At 42.7% G+C, this 21,267-nt stretch overlaps 1 protein-coding gene across 2 annotated transcripts in view; it reads right to left on the reverse strand.

The window, feature by feature from the left end:
• The window catches only part of LOC126481000 (SEC14-like protein 1), a 237,820-nt gene extending 218,716 nt beyond the window's left edge, over positions 1–19,104 (reverse strand). For both annotated transcript variants that reach the window (XM_050104462.1, XM_050104455.1), the window contains exon 1: positions 18,925–19,104. In XM_050104462.1, coding sequence (XP_049960419.1) covers positions 18,925–18,987 — 63 coding nt within the window. In that variant the 5' untranslated portion in view covers positions 18,988–19,104. The remainder of the gene's footprint in view (positions 1–18,924) is intronic.
• Between the last annotated feature and the right edge of the window lie 2,163 nt (positions 19,105–21,267).

A 21,267-nucleotide genomic window follows, 5' to 3' on the forward strand; every position in this document is an offset into this window, starting at 1 on the left:
ACGCTGCAAACGTCATTTCCGATACGCCAAGGCATTTGAAGACGCACGGTGGCAAAGAAATGTGTAGCTGTGTCCAGTAATCCATCAAGTCTTAAGTTAACACAAGCTAGCACGTCTGTTGACAAGTGCCTTATGAAAACATTCCATCATCTGGTCTTTACAGGGGAAAAGTCAACATCCGGTCTCTGATACGTTGCGCAACAACGTTGACCATGGACGCGTGTGTACTCGTTGCTCCCAACAGGCTGCTATCAGTTGTTTACATGGCTGCAACGACCGCGCTGGTAGCCATTCTGTTTGTGACAGGCCACGGAGCTTATCGACAGGTCTGCGCGTTTCGAGTCGCTGATACGAGATGTGACGTTTCACACAGCTCCAATGAAAAGGCCCGTCACACACATTTCAACAGCTGACAGACATGACGCTATCTACTTCTTAAACAGCTTCTGCGTGGGCAGAAATGTTTTTAAACAGCGGCATAGCCCAAGTTGTCAATTTCTGTCAGCACAAAACTGATTTCGCGAATCGAATCGGGCGCCATTTAAAAACCTAGTGCGTCATGTATCGCGCAGAAAAAAGGCTGCCAGTCTTTCTGTCGTGACGGCCTGTATCGCCTTCAGCCACTGAAACACATGCACTAGTCAAGCTGGCTTCATTCATTCTCATTCTCTCTCTCTCTCTCTCGCCCACCCCCTACCCCCACGTGGAGCTGCGTTTGAGTAACTCTAACCTGTTTATAGCCAATAGGAAAATGCGAGGTGCACTATCGCTTAAAGTACTTACTCATTCTGCCGTGCCATTTAAACTTCTTTGAAACTACGTTCATTATCGGTGTTGGTTGGTTTAAAAGAGGGGGGAAGGGAAGGGACCAAACTGCGAGGTCATCGGTCCCTTGTTCCCAGTAAAATAATTACACAAAGGAAAGAAGAAACAATAACAGGAGACTGGAAGAACCAGAAGAACGTCATTACCGGTGTGCTAATAGCACTGGTCCACCAAGTAATACAAATACTACGGCAGGAGCAACCAATTTTTTTCTGCCCTCCTGTTTACCTCATTTATTCATTTTTCACTTTTTTCCTCAACCTACTCTAGCGTTTTCACTATCCTGATTGACCCACGACAATATCTGCATTACCTGATCTGAAATTATCGCTGCCTGTTAGATGGTCGGTGAATACACCCCCCCTCCCCCCTCCACACACACACACACACACACACACACACACACACACACACACACACACACACAAAGAAACGCCCATCACAGTTATATCCTCTGCCAGCCCTGTCTTACTAGTGGAGCATTGTCACGCGTTCAAAGTCAAGCGAAATACGAACTTTGACCGAGACATAACAGTAATTCCCGCTCACAGTTGCTTTGCTGGCATTTACTCTCAGTTTAATGTGTGCTTTTGTACGTCTCGTCTAAATGTAACCACTGTCATTAACTTGTAATGCGTCAGTTATAATCTGACTTACCACGTATGTTTTATCGTTTACAAACGATCATTTGTTTATATGGAAGCTTAAAGCAGAGTTCAGAATATCAAATGATGTTAAGATCACGCAAATTAGTATGTTATACTCGATACAGTACAAAATAAATAATTGATTAATACCACAATCATTTATTCATAGTCATTGTCCTTTAGGTAATTATCTACATAAAATTCAAAAGAAATTGTAAATACTCTTTGACTCTGGCGTTACTGCTATTGGCCAAGCTGATCGTGCGACCAAGCTGATCAATTTTATGGCACTCAACAGAATGGTTATCAGTGCCTTCGTCGAATAAGAATGTGCGCATCTAGTGAGATAAACAGTCATTACTAGTTAGCAATCTCTTTGAGACGATGGTCCATAGACACAAATTACAGACTTTTTTAAGCAATGTCTGGCAATGGGAATGTAAGGAGGATGGCCGCTCCCCACGGACGGGACCTGGAGAGAGCTGACCCGTCCCAACCCACGCCAACGCCAAAACTGCCACGTGTCTCATTTTCTCTTTCCACTAGGCACGTAGCAGGCACGGCGTCCCGTGCACAAATGACGAACCAAAAGTCAGATACACATCAACAGCTATACTCCGCAAGCCGCCGTACAGTGAACGAAGGAGGGTACAACGTACAAATGTTATCGAATTTCTGTCCTCTTTCATTTGCGTATCCTGCGAGATAGGATGACTATGTGTACGTCTGTACGCGCCCTAATCTCTTACTTTTATAATCCCGACGCGAGATATACAATTGCGGTCGCACAGTCTTCCTCCCATGGCGGTATTCTAAAACTACGCAAGTCTTTACCAGCACCTACGTCATCTTCCTTCTTAGGATTCCCATTGAAATTCAAGCATTTCCGTTACACTTTGTATGGACCATACCGAAATGTTAACGACCCTGGCAGTGAGACCCTGAATTACTCTGTCTCTTGACACGCCTACTTAGTAATGACTTAACAAACGGAGCGATACTCCGGAACTTGACGCACTTGCGTCTCCGCTGTACTGTGAAACAGTTTTCACCACTCAACACTGAATTAAGGAAGTTTATGAAGTGAGAAAGACCGCCCCTCGAGACTACACCCGTGGCGAAGGAACCCCACCGCCAGCTTTTTCCACACAGTAGCTGCATCATATTGCGTCTGTGAATAGGGATTGTTCCGTGGAGTGTTCTGTTTCATACTTTGTACGCTAACTTTTTAAGGAAGCTTGGTATCATGAACGATTATTAAAATTTATAACAAAATATGGAAGATTAAATTTTCTCTGTGTACTGATTGCCTTAATTAATACAAGTACACCGAGAACATATAACAGAAGCAAACTGTGTTTGGCAAGTACGAATGAATATGTTCACCGTATTAATCCTTTCCAAGACTGCTGTTGAAGTGCTAAAATTAGCTGCTAGCAAAATCAGACTAACCAGGCACTTTGTAAAGGTGTCAAAATTACCATATTTTTAAAGTGGGAACGAAATTATATCCTAAGCTGTATGGAACAATCTATTAGCCTTATTTAACAAAATGCACTCGTTGCCTGTCTCTCGCTGCTGCTGCTGTTGGCAAGTTACTAGAAAGAAAATTATTATTTTAATGTGAGCCTGAAACACGTCTACAATTCAAAATAATTGATGTTGACATGCCACTTGCTGACGTATTGCCTATTGGCTTTTGCCTCGGGATATTTGGCCGCCGGCCCTTTGTGACCGATCAGTTCTAGGCGCTTCAGTCTGGAACCGCGCTGCTGCTATGGTCGCAGGTTGAACCATTTGATATTCGGTCGAAGTTTAATTCACGATTTCTCTAGCGTTTCGCCAGTCGATCGTAAAGGCTCCTGGCTCAACATTTTGCTTCTACGGTGGTTCAGCGTGAAGTGCCAGGCTACACATGAAAGAATCTCAGGTTCGGTCCTCTCTCAATTCTGGCGATTTTTTTTTTTTTTTTACCTGCACGTATCACTTTCGCCTCTAGTGACGTTTGCTGATATACAAAACGGCGAGTTGCAGCGTGGTTCGGAATGCACGTTAAACTGTAGGATCCCTATGGCTGGCAGGGTGTAAGCTCGAAGAAAGGCAACGACATACCACCTCCAACAGGACCGTACGTACCTAGTAAAGCACTGTGTTCAAAAACTTCGGATTGAAGATGCTTTACTATACTACTTCAGCCACACATGGGAAAGACCGATACACACATAATAAATGACTCGGGACATTTCATTGAGAAGTTGAAGAAACAAACTTGACCAAACGGAATCCTGGTCAAATTTGATGGTGTTTATTTTTCCGCAGGACATCAACACGCCGTTTTGTGCAAGTCTTAACAAGAGCAACGTTACGTGAAAGCATGATTTCTACGAACAATTGGAAGGCTTCGCCATGGTTAGTGCATGGTTACTAATTATTTTACGGGGCACTTTGAAAGACAGGCGCTGGTCTTAGGACCCTGCAAAATTACGGTATGTTACTGTTACGTCTACGACGCCTTCCTCGTGTGAAGCCATGGAGAGGAACAGCTCTGTGATTTTCTAAGACACGTGAACAGTCTTCGAGCCAATATTAAATTTACTCTGGAGATAAAAAAGGATCAACAGTTACCCTTTCTAGATTTTTTGGTTACGAGAAATGGTGAGAACCTGGGTCTTTCAAGGAGCAATGGGTACTCCACCAGCTGGGTAAGAATTGTCACAAAAAAAACCCGGCGAAGTGACACTTCGGAAGAAGAAATGTCGGGCACGTCCTTTCTGCCACATATCCGGAGGTGAATACAGAATCCTCCGTACTTTGAGCTAACACGGCTATTTACTACATAGCAAGAAGGTCAAACAGTGTGTCAGATCAGCCAAGGACAAAAGAAATTATTGGAAATATAATGGAATGTTTGTAGGATGATACATCGGTAGCAGGATCATCGAACATATACGGTATTGCAGTTTGGGGCAGGTGGAGAAATCGGCTGTGGCGGCGGACGCGTTGTGTGGGACAGGTCACGGTTCGCTGACACGCTGGTTGTCGCTGTGGAGAACTACCACGCCCGTTTCTTCAGGGAAGTCATGTTGTTGTTGTTGTTGTCGTCGTCTTCAGTCCTGAGACTAGTTTGATGCAGCTCTCCATGCTACTCTATCCTGTGCAAGCTTCTTCATCTCCCAGTACTTACTGCAACCTACATCCTTCTGAATCTGCTTAGTGTATTCGTCTCTTGGTCTCCCTCTACGATTTTTACCCTCCACGCTGCCCTCCAATGCTAAATTTGTGATCCCTTGATGCCTCAGAACATGTCCTACCAACCGGTTCCTTCTTCTAGTCAAGTTGTGCCACAAACTCTTCTTCTCCCCAATTCTATTCAATACCTCCTCATTAGTTATGTCATCTACTCATCTAATCTTCAGCATTCTTCTGTAGCACCACATTTCGAAAGCTTCTATTCTCTTCTTGTCAAAACTATGTATCGTCTATGTTTCACTTCCATAAATGGCTACACTCCATACAAATACTTTCAGAAACGACTTCCTGACACTTAAATCTATACTCGATGTTAACAAATTTCTCTTCTTCAGAAATGCTTTCCTTGCCATTGCCAGTCTACACTTGATATCCTCTCTACTTCGACCATCATCAGTTATTTTGCTCCCCAAATAGCAAAACTCCTTTACTACTTTAAGTGTCTCATTTTCTAATCTAATTCCCTCAGCATTACCCGACTTAATTAGACTACAATCCATAGGGAAGTCATACAAATTCACAAACATGACAACAGTTTTAACAAGAAAGAAGAAAGCCCAAAGCTAAACAAATCTTGAATTCCCTTGCTGCAGCGAAAATCCGTTACAGCCTTTACAAGTGACAAGGGGAGAACCAGAGTGGTAATGACCAGGACAAAGTCCTCACATGTTGGTGCTACAGGTGCATATTGTAATACTCGGCCACGGCCTTGGCTCCATTCCGCCACTAGCAGTGGAGGGTGAAACTTTGACAAAACTACTCGTACTGGCGATACGTCAGAAACATTGTGAAACGTCGGTCGAAGATCCTCAGACAAAAGCCAGTACGCAACACTGTTTATCGATATATCAAAATGTTGAACAAAAGCGGGATACGGCGAGTGCTTGCCTACACGCATATTTCTTCACGTGTTAATAAAACTAGTACAGCCGTGACACCGAGTACGTAGACGAGAATCAGCTGCTGAAGTTTGTCAAAGTTGGCTTTCCGAGGTGTTGGAGGGAGGTGTGAGCCGTCGGTTGAGGAAGACAACAGGTTCCGCTTCGAAGACCTTGTGAAGCCTGTCAGCAAGTGACTGCGAAAGCGCGTGCTTCCGTTCCGGCCTTGGCTGGCTCTTCCTCGGCTGCACGTGACCGCCAGAAGAGCAGACCCCCAGACTGCAGGCCACGGAACGGCGCCTGCCGCGCTGTCCCCCACACCCGCTCTCACATCCTGCTCACAGCCTGAGTCACCAGCGAAGGGGAAGGGCAACGGCACTGGCCACAGCACGGCCGGCACCTCGCCACTGCCTATAACGCCTCCACAGCCACACTCGCCTCGAACGCAAGGCCAGCCCACTGGGAGACAAATGGTTCAAATGGCTCTGAGCACTATGGGACTTAACTTCTGAGGTCATCAGTCCCCTAGAACTTAGAACTAGTTAAACATAACTAACCTAAGGACATCACACACATCCATGCCCGAGGCAGGATTCGAACCTGCGACCGTAGCGGTCGCGCGGTTCCAGACTGGAGCGCCTAGAACCGCTCGGCCACTCCGGCCGGCCTGGGAGACAATCACTGCCTAGCACACGGGGCACTGATATCACTTCGCTGCGTTAGTACCGAAACCCAGACGTCGGCTTGGACCTTTGATGTAATAGTCCGGTCTATGGCGTAATACGTGCCCAAACAATTATATTCCTCGATTTTCGGAAAACGTTCGACACAGTGCCCTGCAGACTTAACGACGCTCCCGGCATACGGATTAGGTTCCCAGATACGCGAGTGGCTCGAAGGCTTCTTACGTTGTCCTCGGCGAAGAGTGTTCTGAGACATGTTTATCGTCAGGAGTGTCCCAGGGAAGTATCATAGGGGCGTTCTTCTTCTCTATACAGGGTGAGTCAGGAGGAAAGGTACATGCTTTGAGGGGCGATAGTGATTTCAAACAAAAAAGTCATACGAACATACGTCCTGTTCTTAACAGTTTCCGAGGAAACTAATGAGAACGATGGGAAACTGGATAATGCAGGCACTAGTAAATGAAACACTGATTTAATATTTTGTTTAATTGTGTACATTTCCTCACAAAATTGTTCAACAAGTCGCAGAACTGTTCAAAAAGTCCACCGCCGGCTACAATGCATTTTGCAGTTCTTTTAGACAGCTGCCGTGTTACTGATCTGAGCTCACTCGTACGGTCCGCTACCAGAGCACACGCATGTAAGATATGTGCGAAACGTTCCTAATTTCTGTCCACTCTACGCTTGTTCACTTCGCTCTTAAGCCAACTCCACAAACAGTAATCCAGTGAAGCAAGATCGGGGGACCTCATTAGCCAAGCAATGACTCCACGTTGACCTATCCAACACCCAGGATACGTTTCACTGAAGTACTGTGTCAACGGCCGTACGGAGTGTATATGTGAAGAGCTATTGCATTTTCATTACACTGACCCGTAGTGTTTTGATTGTACACACAACTCTGTAGTACACTAGTGTAAGCAATATAGTACTGAGACGTGAGGTAAACAACGTGTACACTTGCAGGAATCGTCCCCCGCCATGCGCAAGTGAAGAACTCATTGGAACGTTCAGTAAAGACAACACTATGTAGCCTGATGTCGCTTTCGTTACATTCGCATGTGAGTGCTGGCGAACAAGGTAATGCCACTGGCTCCCGTGATTTTCAAACAGCTGTATGTAGGGCATTTGTTCACTGAACGTTTCCGTGAAGAATCACCAATACTATACCCTCTGAACACACTTACCTTTCCTCCTGAGCCAAACTGTCAGTCTGTAGGACAGGTTCAACAGCAGTCTGCGACTGTTTTCCGTTGACGCTATAGTGTACAGGAAAATGTTGACGTTGAGTGACTGGAGGAGGATACAGGATGGCAGGGTTTCTCCTGTTGTGATGAATGGCAGATTGCTTTTAACACAGAATTGAGTAAGTTAATGCAGACGAGTAGGACAAACAATACTGTAATATTCGACTACAGCTTTAGCGGTGTCCTGCTTGACACAATCGCGTCGATTACATATCTAGACGTAACGTTGCAAAGCAATACGGAATAGAAAGGGCATGTAAGGGCGATAGTAAGGAAAGTGAATGGTCGGACTCCGCTTTACTGGGAGAATTTTAGGCAAGTGTAGCTCATCAATAAAGGTGACCGCATATAGAACGCTAGTGCGACCCTTTCTTGAGTTCTGCTAGAGTGTTGGGGTTCCCCACAACGCTGCACTAAAGTAAGATATCTAAACAATTCAGTGGCAAGCCGCCAGATTTGTTACAGATCAACATGCGAATATTACAGAGCTGCTCTGTCAGCTCAAATGGGAATCCCTGGAGGGAAACGACTTTCTTTTCGCGAAGCACTACTGAGCAAATTTAGGGATCCCGAATTTGAAGCTGACTGCAGAGAGATTCTACTGCTGCCGACTTACATTTCGCGTAAGTACCACGAAGATACGAAAAATTAGCACTCGTACGTAGACATACAGAAAGTCTTTCTTCCCCTCGCTGTATTTGCGCTGGAACAGGAAACAATGAGACTAATGGAACAAAGTATCCTCCCCCATGTACCATACGTTGGTTTGCGTGATATGTATGTGTATGAAGATAACAGAACACTAACAACATTTACTTTGGATTATTATTATTCTTTCTTTTCTCAGACGTTATGTCTGGTCAAAAATGGAAAATGACGCGGGCCTTGATCAAGCATGACTTCCTTTTAACTGTACGGTATATGTTCTATTGCATTTAGGAACTTTCGGGTTACTGAACATTTATCAATAATTACAGATTTCTGTAGTTGTATATATACGTTTGGATGTACCTGTATTGCGTTGATATACTGGTGGATATTGTGTGGTATGACTCCTGTAGTTGATAGTATAATTGGTATAATGTCAACCTTATCCTGATGCCACATGTCCTTGACTTCCTCAGCCAGTTGGATGTATTTTTCAATTTTTTCTCCTGTTTTCTTTTGTGTATTTGTTGTATTGGGTATGGATATTTCGATTAGTTGTGTAAATTTCTTCTTTTTATTGGTGAATATGATGTCAGGTTTGTTATGTGGTGCTGTTTTATCTGTTATAATGATTCTGTTCCAGTATAATTTGTATTCATCATTCTCCAGTACATTTTGTGGTGCATACTTGTATGTGGGAACGTGTTTTATAAGTTTATGTTGTAAGGCAAGCTGTTGATGTATTATTTTTGCTACATTGTCATGTCTTCTGGGGTATTCTGTATTTGCCAGTATTCTACATCCGCTTGTGATGTGATCTACTGTTTCTATTTGTTGTTTGCAAAGTCTGCATTTATCTGTTGCGGTATTGGGATCTTTAATAATATGCTTGCTGTAATATCTGGTGTTTATTGTTTGATCCTGTATTGCAATCATGAATCCTTCCGTCTCACTGTATATATTGCCTTTTCTTAGCCATGTGTTGGATGCGCCGGCCGCGGTGGTCTAGCGGTTCCAGGCGCTCAGTCCGGAACCGCGCGACTGCTACGGTCGCAGGTTCGAATCCTGCCTCGGGCATGGATGTGTGTGATGTCCTTAGGTTAGTTAGGTTTAAGTAGTTCTAAGTTCTAGGGCACTGATGACCACAGATGTTAAGTCCCATACTGCTCAGAGCCATTTTTGTTGGATGCGTCTTGATCGATGCGTGGGTGTGTTAGATGATACGGGTGCTATCCATGTAGTGTTTTCTTTTTCCAATTTACTTTCTTCATATCTGTTGATGTTATGTGATATGTGATCTAAAGGGTTGTAGAATTGGTTATGAAATTGTAGTTGTGTATTATTATTATTATTATTATTATTATTATTATTATTATTATTAGTAGTAGTAGTAGTAGTAGTAGTAGTAATCTCCTCCCTGTAAATCCTTCTGGGTGTCAGCAAGCCATAGTACTCTGATGTTTCGGGTCCCATTTACGGCATTGACAATTATCTCCGTTAATCGTCATTCGTCCATTTGTGTTACATACACACAAATTTCGGGCAATTTATGTGCAATTAAACGAAATCGTTCCATAGCTGCTTCTATTCATCTTTTGGACGGTAGTTGTGATCGTGTACTGATGTATAGCATTGCTCGCCACCTGCATTAGGTTGTAAAGTGACTGCTCGGGTGTGAGTTGGGAAGTCTACGAATGTGATGTAATGAGAATAGCAGTAGTCTTCTCTAGGTGATTTTTTTACGCATACTGGATTCTGATCAGTGTTTTAAGTCCGTCAATGAATACTCGAGTCCAAGCAAACGGAGGCTATCGGCCGGTTCAATATTTCCATCTCGAGCGCCGACTGTCATTTCAGGTTACTTTTGTTTATATGGCTATTTAAGGCCATCATGTGTCTCGTTCACAAGATTAAAAAAGCAAAGCTGTCGTCAAGTCGAAGATTGCTTCCAACGGCGCACTACACTGATGTGACGAAAAGTAATGCGATTGCGATACGCACACACACGTATGGCGGTAGTATCGCGTACACAAGGTATAGCAGGGCAGTACAATGGCGGTTAGGTTAGTGTTTTTTTAACGTCCCGTCGACAACGAGGTCATTGGAGACGGAGCACAAGCTCGGGTTAGGGAAGGATGGGGAAGGAAATCGGCCGTGCCCTTTCAAGGGAACCATCCCGGCATTTGCCTGAAACGATTTAGGGAAATCACGGAAAACCTAAATCAGGATGGCTGGAGACGGGATTGAACCGTCGTCCTCCCGAATGCGAGTACAATGGCGGAGCTATCATTTGTACTCAGGTAATTCCGACGTGATTGTGGCCGCACGACGGGAATTAACAGACTTTAGGGTTCGGGTGTGGCGCAGACCCCACGAAGCCATGGACTCAAGCTGTCAACAAAGCACTGTGCAAGCTGGTGGTGGCTCCACAATGGTGTGGACTGTGTATACATGGAATCGACTGGGTGCTCTGGTCCAACTGAACCGATCATTGACTGGAAATGCTTATGTTGGGGTACTTCGAGACAGTCTGCGGGCATTCATGGACTTCACGTTCGCTAACATGTAACCAGGCCACAATTGTTCGCCATTGGTTTGAAGAACATTCTCGACAATTCGACCGAATGATAAGGCCACCCATCGAACATTTATGGCGAGTCCATGCCACGTCGTGTTGCTGCACTGCATTGGGACAAGAAGGTCTGGCACGATATAAGGAAACATCCCATGACTTTTGTCGCCTCAGTGTATCTTACTAGGCAGGGACACCTTGCAGGTAGTCTGCCAAGGCATCCAGGAACGATGAGAAAACCCTTCGAGAAATCTGGAATCAACTAGAGATCCCAGTCGACAGCACTCGGTATTTCGTGAGAGTAAAGAGCAGTTGTGTTTCAAAAGAACGATATTTTCTGAATCCGCGCTGGTTATCTGTCTATATAGTTTTTTCCTCTAGAGATATTTCATAATGTTGGAATATAATGTTCCAAAAACCAACTACAAATCGATGTCAGTGACGAGAGTATAAAAGCTGGCGCTGAAAATTTTTAGTTTCATATCCACAACCGTGCGCTTCCTGTTATACTTGCACAATGCGAAAGAAATGTCTCGTACGTTACTTAAATGCTTTATTCTGGACTACGCAATTAACTTTGATCAGCAACAGATAAAAGCTTCCTTCGAATCCCAGGAGACTTGCTTCAAAATATTCTACTTAAGAAAACAGGGCCCAAAAACTTCCTGACGGGTTATAACTGCACAGATTTGACAAACGCAAAGCGCTGATAATGACACGCTATGTGTGTTAGGTACTCAGTTTCCACCCAGCTCGCGAAAAATCGGCATGGACTTCGCGCTGGATCTTTCAGGGAATTCAAAGCCTGGAAATATACACGAACTTCCACTTCTGTTTCACAGCACGGTGTCAGCGGAGCGTATTTACCCGCTGGCTAGAGAGCTAGCCACTCAGGGGCTATCAATCGATCGCAGCTGGGCGTAATTAATTACGTGTTCGCGCCGAGAAGCACCCATAGAAAAAATACTATCCACTGGGGGAAATCGAACGATTGTTTCTAAACGTAAACAAAGAGAGCATTTCGAGGTGCTTATTGACCCGCAGTTAAAAGCTTAAATGTATGGCAATGCGACCCGAAGTGCGCAAGACGTTGTCTGTTTCCTAGTCTCTGAAGCTGTATTAAAATAACTGCGGAAATTCCATAACAGCATAATCTTGCACATTCTGAAATGTGTTTCTTGCGTGTAAGACGTAAACAGAAAATATTGGTGGCGTTAATTGCTGTTTCTTGCGCAGTACACCCACTTTGTCAACGATTTTTGTTGATTCAGGTCTCCTAAGAACATTTTTATTTAGCCCAAAACCTAACTACAAAACCCATCCTCTATGAAAAATACTGAAACTTGCGTCCGACTATATATAAAACAAAGTTTTATACAACGTGCTTCTGTGAGATGCTGTCACAACAGCTTCTAGTCAGGTTCAGATTTCCTCGTCAGTAATTCGATCGTTGCCTCCATCCAAGGTTACCGAATCTTACGAGCTCAAGTTTACACGTAATGACTAATTTCATTCAGTTCCGTATGGTTTAAAACTACGTCCAAACCAGTTTAAATAAATGTCATGAAGGCCTTTAGCTGAGCAGCCTATATCACAGTACCTCACATTTCAGTCCTGTCTTCAGTTCTTGTCCCCTTCTGCAACGAACCAACGCTTCGTAAACAGAGCTCTCGACTAAGCCGTTCAAGAAACGCAAAGACAAATATGAAATGGGAAAATAAGGAACTGTAAACCTATGGTTGAACGCCTAACTGCTGGAGAATTTTAGGCGCTATTTACTAATGGCTAACGCCACTGAAGAACTCAAATAATTGTTTACTGACCATGCCTCTAACTTGTTTCAGCATAAATCGTTCCGAAATTAATATTAGAGCCAACACATGGGTCACGGTGCGGACAAATCTCGAAGTCAGAATATAACTAAATTGGTATGCGCGTGAAAATGAAGTTAATAATATAAATTCAAAATAATTCCGAACCATCTAACTAGATTATCACCATTCAGATCTAAAAACATGGATTCTGAAATAATTTTTTCAACGAGGCGGTGGTCCATGGTGGGCCTTAAGGAGCACCATTAGTTAATGGGCGGTTCCTTAGATAACAACCAAAAAAGATTTACCATTTTCGTACCAAAAACCGAAACGATATATTGCTAAGATCCCTATCTCGAATAACCTTGATATCAGTATCTGTTTTCTAGGTATAGGTTTCCAGAGTTACCCTATCTGTACACGTAAAATCCAGTATAAAGCGACGTAACATGGAGGTTATGCAGTAAAGTGTCGCCCTTATCATCAAAAGGGTTCTGGGAAACCCATGTTGTAGTACCGAAGTAAATGCAAAATTTTTGTGCGCATAAAATCCGGTGTGAGGTGTAAAATTAGTTTTGCGTTATATCAATTTCACATAAATAAGTAAACTAACAAAATTTTGGTGCCCCAAAATTTCTTTTCATATCAGTCACGTCCCCTGCTGTGGCAGGGAAAAGAAGGGAACTAGTGGAAAAATGCTCCTATGGAAGCACAAAAAGGGTGAATATGCTCCTGTTTAAAAGACTGACTGAAAATTGGGATGTTAGCTGCCTCATTCTACCTTACTTAGCACCTTTAAAAACTTCCCTAAAAATTCTGGCATGCGAACGTATCCGCGCTTTTTATGCTGAGACAGGAGGAGACAATCGCAGTGGGAAAGAGACGGAGCAGAAATAATGGAAGTAGTAGGCAGTGGTGGTTGTGGTATAGACAGAGCGAAGGAGGCAACGGCACAGAGAGAGAAAGAGTGGGACACGGTGGCAATGGAACATAGTTGATAGTGACAGAACAGTGCTAGGAAAAGAGTGAAGGAGACAGTACCAGTGGAAGAAGAATAATGAGAAGGAGATAGTGGATGTAGGTGAGAGCCAGTGACAATGAGACACAGAGTCTATGACGATGACAACGAGAAGGGGACCGAGATGAAGACAGTGATATGAGACAGCAGTAGTAGGACAGAACGAAGGAAACCGTGGCTGCAAGACACGAGACAGTGACAAGTAACGGCGCGTTTACACCCGTGCGCCTTGCGGCTAGTCGCCGTTCGGCTGCAGCTCACCCCCCACACGGAAGTAAAGGTGTCCATTGTGAACACAGGTGTGAATGGAATTACTCGCAAAGCATATGCTGAGGAAGAGTGCCTCTACTTCTGTGTTGGGCAACAGTCGCACGGCGATTAGACGTACAGGTGCAAACGCACCTATAGGGGGAGCGAAAGTGCTAGCGGATGGATATGAGAAACTTAAGTGATGGACTACTGCATGTGACTTAGCGAAGTGGAGCCAGTGGTTAGCGCACCCAATTCGGATTCTGGAGGACAACAGTTCAAATTCGTGTCCGGCCATCCTTATTTAGGTTTTCCGTGATTTCCTTAATTCGTCTCAGGCAAATGCCGGGATGGTTACTTTACAAGAGCACGGACGATTTCCTTTTCTAATAAGAGCTTGTGCTCCGTCTTTGACCTCGTTGTCGACGGGACGCTAAACACCAACCTCCTCCTCTATTGCTTGTGAGCGAGTTACAGTTAGGGGTGCAATTGGAAATGAGCTGCATGTTAAAAAGATCGCGAATATGTTCGTCGCGTGCCAAAATATTTGGGACACTTTTCAGTCTTAGTCTTTCAAACAGGAGCTTATTCACCTTTTTTGTTCTCCGACAGGGGCTCCACTGTGGGACAATGACAGAAAACTCGAAGAGCAGCCCAAGGCGTTGCTAGCTAGCTGTTTAATACTCTTAAGAGCCACAACGCTAGCCCTGAAGAGGTCCTGTCGTTATGCTATAAAAGGCGCATGATGACGAAAACTTTCTCTGGAATTCTGTTGGAGAACCATAAAACTATAGAAGCTTAATAAGCTAACAGATTACTTAGAGAGATACAGATTCGCATTTAATTTGGTTCAAGCTTTCCATAGCGAACAACGCTTGATCTACGAATTTCAAGTTGTCATCGGCGGCGCAGTGCTCCATAAAGTAAGGGAAAATATTCCCCTCCGGCTGACTCATCTCCACGGTGTCCCTCGCCGCCTGCGGCGCCAACCCCTGCGTTCTCAGTCGTAAATGGCGAGGGGACGAAAAGGAGATTGAAGACTGTGATACGAGCAGTGAAGTTCTCTGCAGTAGAATCAGTGGTAGAACAGATCCCAGACGAATACACCAGGAATATTTTTACCGACGTTCAGTCGGTCAGGTCTCTCTTCTCTCTTACTTGCGGTATTTAAAGTACCAGAGACTTTAATTAAACGCAGGACAAACAATTCTATTGCATCCCCATTTACGCCGATTTAAATCCTATTTGCGTAAGTGCACTGAAAGAGTTACCACGTACCAAACGAAAAATTATGATAATAAAAGTGGACAGAATGGCACAGTCATTAGTGATAACACGAGCAATCGTCTTAAAACAGAACTCTTCCAACAGTCAGATATTTCTTTCTGAATTACGTGAAATGATAGGCTTCCTTGTATCGGGTTTGCTAGTACTTACAGAGCCAATAAATACAGGCAAGAAAAACTAGTGGCAGAGGGGGCTGGATGGAGTGACGTAACAACCACCTCCTCCCCTCCCCCAAAAAAGACTGATAGCCGATGTAAATAGATTAACAATATTTTATTGTAATTTTAATTAAAATCCTCAGCATTTGTGTCACGTTAAATGAAAATAGTCCTGATTCCACGCCTTTGAGAAAATTGTCTCTATAGACTTGTGCTTTTCAAAAATATTCATATGGCACGACTTACTTCGTCGCCGCAAAGTCGATTTCCACATTACTGAAAGTGGCTGCATCCTAACCACGTCGTTACCAATCGCTAACGACGTGTGTGCGGTAACTGTAGGATCCGCGTTTATTTCAAGTGTAAGGCCACGGCTGAAGAAGCACCGTATTTATGCCGACCCGCTTGTGTACATTGTTCACAATTAACGGCTTGATCGGGCAGTAATTGCAGCCGCGTTGTGCGACTGACATTGTCATTAATGATGTTTTGTGTTCGATTTCTCTGGAGAAAAACGTATCCATTAATAGGAGATTTAAAAAAAGGTACGAGTGTATCAGTACAATGATGATAAATTTTGCAGGGTAGTTAAATTAATTTTAAATCTAGCGTCAAAATTATTATATTTATATTTTACTAATAGTTGCTCCTCAATGGACTCATACGGTCCAGATGTCAGTATCAATTATGGCATTCTTTGTTCAGCTGGTACCACAGCGAAGCTCCTACCTCACAGGATCATTCATAAACTGTCAATTTTCGCCGACATTCTGTTCGGTCTTGTCCGTTAACTCGGTCTGTAATCGGTTGTTGGATCGGGCTTTTGCTTCCATTTGTAGGCGCTTACATTGGAGACGTGATGTTTCCCTCACGTTGTTCGATGGTCCCCCGAAATCGGGATGGGAGGATTACAGATCCAATGTTGATGCAGCCTAATGTTCACGTCATCACTCGCATGGAAAGGCCTTTACTTTGCGACTGCCTAACTTCGCGCACTTTCACTATACGGGCAACTGTTGACTTTACCGACAAACCAACATTTACGCGGCAGATATGGCGATATTCTAAGCAAAGCCGCAACTCTAGCACGGGTCACAAAGCCGCCACTTTTGATGACCATGGGGCAAGTTTTCAAATTTAAAGTAACAGATGAGCCAGTGAGATTATGTATCAAGTAATGTTACGGGCTTACCACATAACACAAGAAAAACGTTGCAGAAATATGAACCCATTCACCCACACTAGTCTTTGTGGAGTCAATGATTTCCACCGCCTGAAATTCCGAATAATTCCATCTCTAGAACAAGTCGCTCCGTGAATTTTATTCTACCCCACTTATCTTATTTCGCCACAATTTAACGTCAACTGCGAATGTGTTTTAGCTACTAGCAAGTAGCAAAGGCTTTCGTAAATTAAAACTTGATATTTCAGTCAATGACAGGAAAAACCCATATTCGGCTTACAGTACACCAAATGGTTCGAATGGCTCTGAGCACTATGCGACTTAACTTCTGAGGTCACCAGTCGCCTAGAACTTAGAACTACTTAAATCTAACTAACCTAAGGACATCACACACATCCATGCCCGAGGCAGGATTCGAACCTGCGACCGTAGCGGCCGCTCGGTTCCAGACTGTAGCGCCTAGTACACCAAATTCACAATAATTTTTTTACTACAATTGTCTCATTTAGTTGGCATAATACAAATACGGAAGAGTATGCGTCATCTCTCTCATTAGGTGATAAAATGTATGATAAGAGGGCACATCGTCACTATAACGTGTGTTCATCCTCCAAAAGTAATGATGAACCTCACGGGCAAATACCATGTCATTTTTTGGTCCACCAGTTTACGTGCATTCTTCACGGGGCAGCAATTCACTGGCCAACTGAAATGTACACTTCTTGCTACGTTATGCACGTTTATTACAGATGAAGTCTATCTTCCACACAACGTACTGGAATCGCACAAAAAAAAATTTATGCTGCGATGTCAAAGTGGAACAGTGCTGAATGTCTATAAATCTTATTGTAATTAAATACAACAGGCCTACGCCGTAATATCTGCATCATTGCTGAAATAGAAATTACACATTAAAAAAGTAAAACAAAAATATAGATTTTTTCTTGTACCACACATACACTGAAAAATGCCTACTGTGCCCAAGAGTTGTGGCGGCAAAGTGTGCTCGCTGTCATGATTAGACATTGCAAATGTTGCACTACTCGAAAGAAAGCTTTGCAAAGAGCTTAAAAATCTGGTTTCCCACAATTTGTGTGGACTGTATGTTTAAAGACATAGTATACAACGTTAAAACAATGAACCAATTGTTTTTCACCGCATTAAAAATTGCCACAAAACATGAGACACCTTACAATTGAGGGAAAACAGTGAAATAGGGGGAGGGGACTAACAGTATGTCGAGTTGTTCCCCAGAACTTACAGTCAGTACGATCAAACTGTTGACATAATTATATTCTCGGCTCAGCCTAGAGAGTAGTCGCGGACGTAGGATAAAGAGCCCAAAAACAGACGACAAACAAGAAATATTAATGGTTAAATTAAGATTTCCTGTAGGGAAAACTTAAACCTGTTAATTACGGATTTCGAAGGATGCTCACACAGCTGGCAATAGTTTGGGCTGTATCTTACACCTAATGATAGATCCCCAGACTTCCAGTGGATACTGGCCTACTCTTTCTTCCGCATTCGTAGGAGTTCCATATTTTCGCAACCCTACTGCGACTTGAATCATTGTTCCGATGAGACAATGGTCGTACGTTTCCTCCGACAGTAAGTCAGCAGCTAGACCTAGGAAAATGTACATTATATTAAATACTGCAATACAGAATTAATGAAATTTTACACTGAAAAATATAGCAGAACTGTTGCTAATGGTATAGACATTACGGAATTGACAGGATCTAATACTTCTGGCAAATGCGATCTAAATCAACGAGAAATAACAGACTACAGTAAACTGTAAAGTAAACAAAAGCGACGTGTGGAAGCTGTAACAGCTGTGATAATCCTTTAAATATTCATCTGATAAATTCCAGCAAACACAAGTCACTTCCAAACCGAATATGTAATGACAGATTTGTGAGCTACTGGATAAAACCTACACGTTTGTTGATTTTCACCTTTGTTATCAACAAACACACCGTAGTTGGAACATTCATACCTTAGACGAATTTGGTTCCATCAAGTAAAGCAAATAATTAAGTTGTACAACATGAGTTTTAAATCTATCCAAAGTTACCTCAGTGCATAGTACTATGATAACTTCATTTCTCAGAAATATCTTCAGACGACAGTGTATAAAGTGTCATCTGTTTGCGCTAGAAAGCAGATTATAGTGTTGACATCAACATCTGAGTGGATAACAGATATCACAAAATAAAGAATATCACAAACATCGAATACAGCCACAACTGTCACTCTCAGACCCACACCTAGCTAGATGTTGACAATCGTACCTGACATGCTAGCTTCCCATGCAGAACACACTGTAGATATAGTCATAATTACTGACTGCAGGAAAATTGCAGGTAAAACAATGATTTTCCAGACAGCATTTACTTTTTGATTACAAGCATAATAGTGGACGCCAAATAGAAACAATTTGACACATATTAGAGTGCTTACCGCCATCACAAGTTCAAACGGATATTTGTAGACGCGCACGGGTGACTGGTACTTCTGAACCATTTTGAAGTCAACTGCTATGAACTTGCGTCAAGGAATCATAAATAAATACAACATAGCATCAGACAACGCACTCTCCTCAACCACTGGTAGCAGACTACAAGGAGAAGGTCTGCGTAACTAAAGCTGTCAAAGATTATAATTCAATGCACTACCGCAAGCAACTCTCATATCGATACTCAATGATCGATCTTTACGAATCTCGACAGTGCTACACATTGCATCGAAATACAAAACCTTATCGATACAAGCTATATGCCATGGTAAACACTAAACAGTAAACACTAAACACGACACCGAAAGTAGACAGCACAATAACAGTTTACTGCAAATATACGTGCTTTGTAATTTGAAAACAGATGATTATTTTAGTAATAATATCTTTTAAGTTGTACGTCCCGCTATCTCAGTATACACAAGTTTTTCCAAAGCGACAGTCGATGTGATTCTAAGACACCTTAGTTATAATGACTAGTAGTAACGTTTGTTACTGATAACAAAAAGGGTAAATACGTGTAAACTCGAGGAAACGATATGTGCTGCCGAAGGAGGGTGGGTCATTTTGGAATTACAAGACGTTTATTGTGACCAGGACGATCATACGTGTTCGTTCTCGAGACTGGAGATTAACAAGAACGTTATAATTGAGCCTGCTTCTCATTTGCAGAACTATACGAATGTCGTGTCTTCTTCTCGATCGACACAGCACATTATTATCCTCATCGGGATCACACAAACTTCGCTTAGACAAGCAATAGACACACCTTATTTAAGGGTGTAATCGTTAGATATTTAACGAATGCCCGAACATCACTCAGCCTAACTAACAAGTAATAAACAGTGACAAACGTCATTTGAAAGTGAGCAGTAATTAAAAGTTCGTTACTGCTTTTGTCAATACAGATTTAGACATTGATGCCAATAATGGCTTGTAACCATACAGGGATACTGGCATACTGATCACCATCAGGGGTCTTGAAATTTTTTGTTTCTTTGTTATGTAAGAGCTATTTGAGTAACTTATGTTTCAATAATATCTGTAATCTGCAAATGATGCAAGTGTAATAAAGTCAAATATCACTATATCAACATATTTCTGAGAATTATGAAAACTATTGTTAACAAGTCATTGTTCTGCAGAAAAGCAGTCAAAGACTAAAACATTATATGCGTGATTCTGTTGGGTTTGTGAAACCCTGACGAGCTTTATCATGGCATTGGAAAAGCAGACAGCTTGTGAAAGCATCGCTCATCTGGCATGTATGTTGTGGTCTTCAGTCCTGAGACTGGTTTGATGCAGCTCTCCATGCTACTCTATCCTGTGCAAGCTTCTTCATCTCCCAGTACCTGCTCCAACCTACGTCCTTCTGAATCTGTTTAGTGTATTCATTTCTTGGTCTCCCTCTACAATTTTTACCCTCCACGCTGCCCTCCAATACTAAATTGGTGATCCCTCGAAGTCTCAGAACATGTCCTACCAACCGACCCCTTCTTCTAGTCAAGTTGTGCCACAAGCTCCTCTTCTCCCCAATTCTATTCAATACCTCCTCATTAGTATGTGATCAACCCATCTAATCTTCAGCATTCTTCTGTAGCACCACATTTCGAAAGCTTCCATTCTCTTCTTGCCTAAGCTATTTATCATCCACGTTTCACTTCCATACATGGCTACACTCCATACAAATACTTTCAGAAACGACTTCCTGACACTTAAATCAATACTCGATGTTAACAAATTTCTCTTCTTAAGAAACGCTTTCCTTGCCATTGCCAGTCTACATTTTATATCCTCTCTACTTCGACCATCATCAGTTATTTTGCTCCCCAAATAGCAAAACTCCTTTACTACTTTAAGTGTCTCATTTCCTAACCTAATTCCCTCAGCATCACCCAACTTAATTCGACTACATTCCATTTTCCTCGTTTTTCTTTTGTTGATGTTCATCTTATACCCTCCTTTCAAGACACTGTCCACTCCGTTCAACTGCTCTTTCAAGTCCTTTGCTGTCTCTGACAGAATTACAATGTCATCGGCGAACCTCAAAGTTTTTATTTCTTCTCCATGGATTTTAATACCTACTCCGAACTGGCATATGAAATAACATTTAATGTTGGCAGCACTGATAACAGCATTTCGATTGGTACTCTGGCCACTCAGTGCTACAAGTCACACAATTTTCGTTTCTTCTTTCCTTTCATTTTCAGAAATATGGTATCATACTTTCTTCCCACACAGACATCTGTTATGTATCTAAACAAATCATTGCATTACAACAATATACA

Source organism: Schistocerca serialis, chromosome 1, assembly GCF_023864345.2.
Source record: "Schistocerca serialis cubense isolate TAMUIC-IGC-003099 chromosome 1, iqSchSeri2.2, whole genome shotgun sequence".
Taxonomy (NCBI): Eukaryota; Metazoa; Arthropoda; class Insecta; order Orthoptera; family Acrididae; genus Schistocerca; species Schistocerca serialis.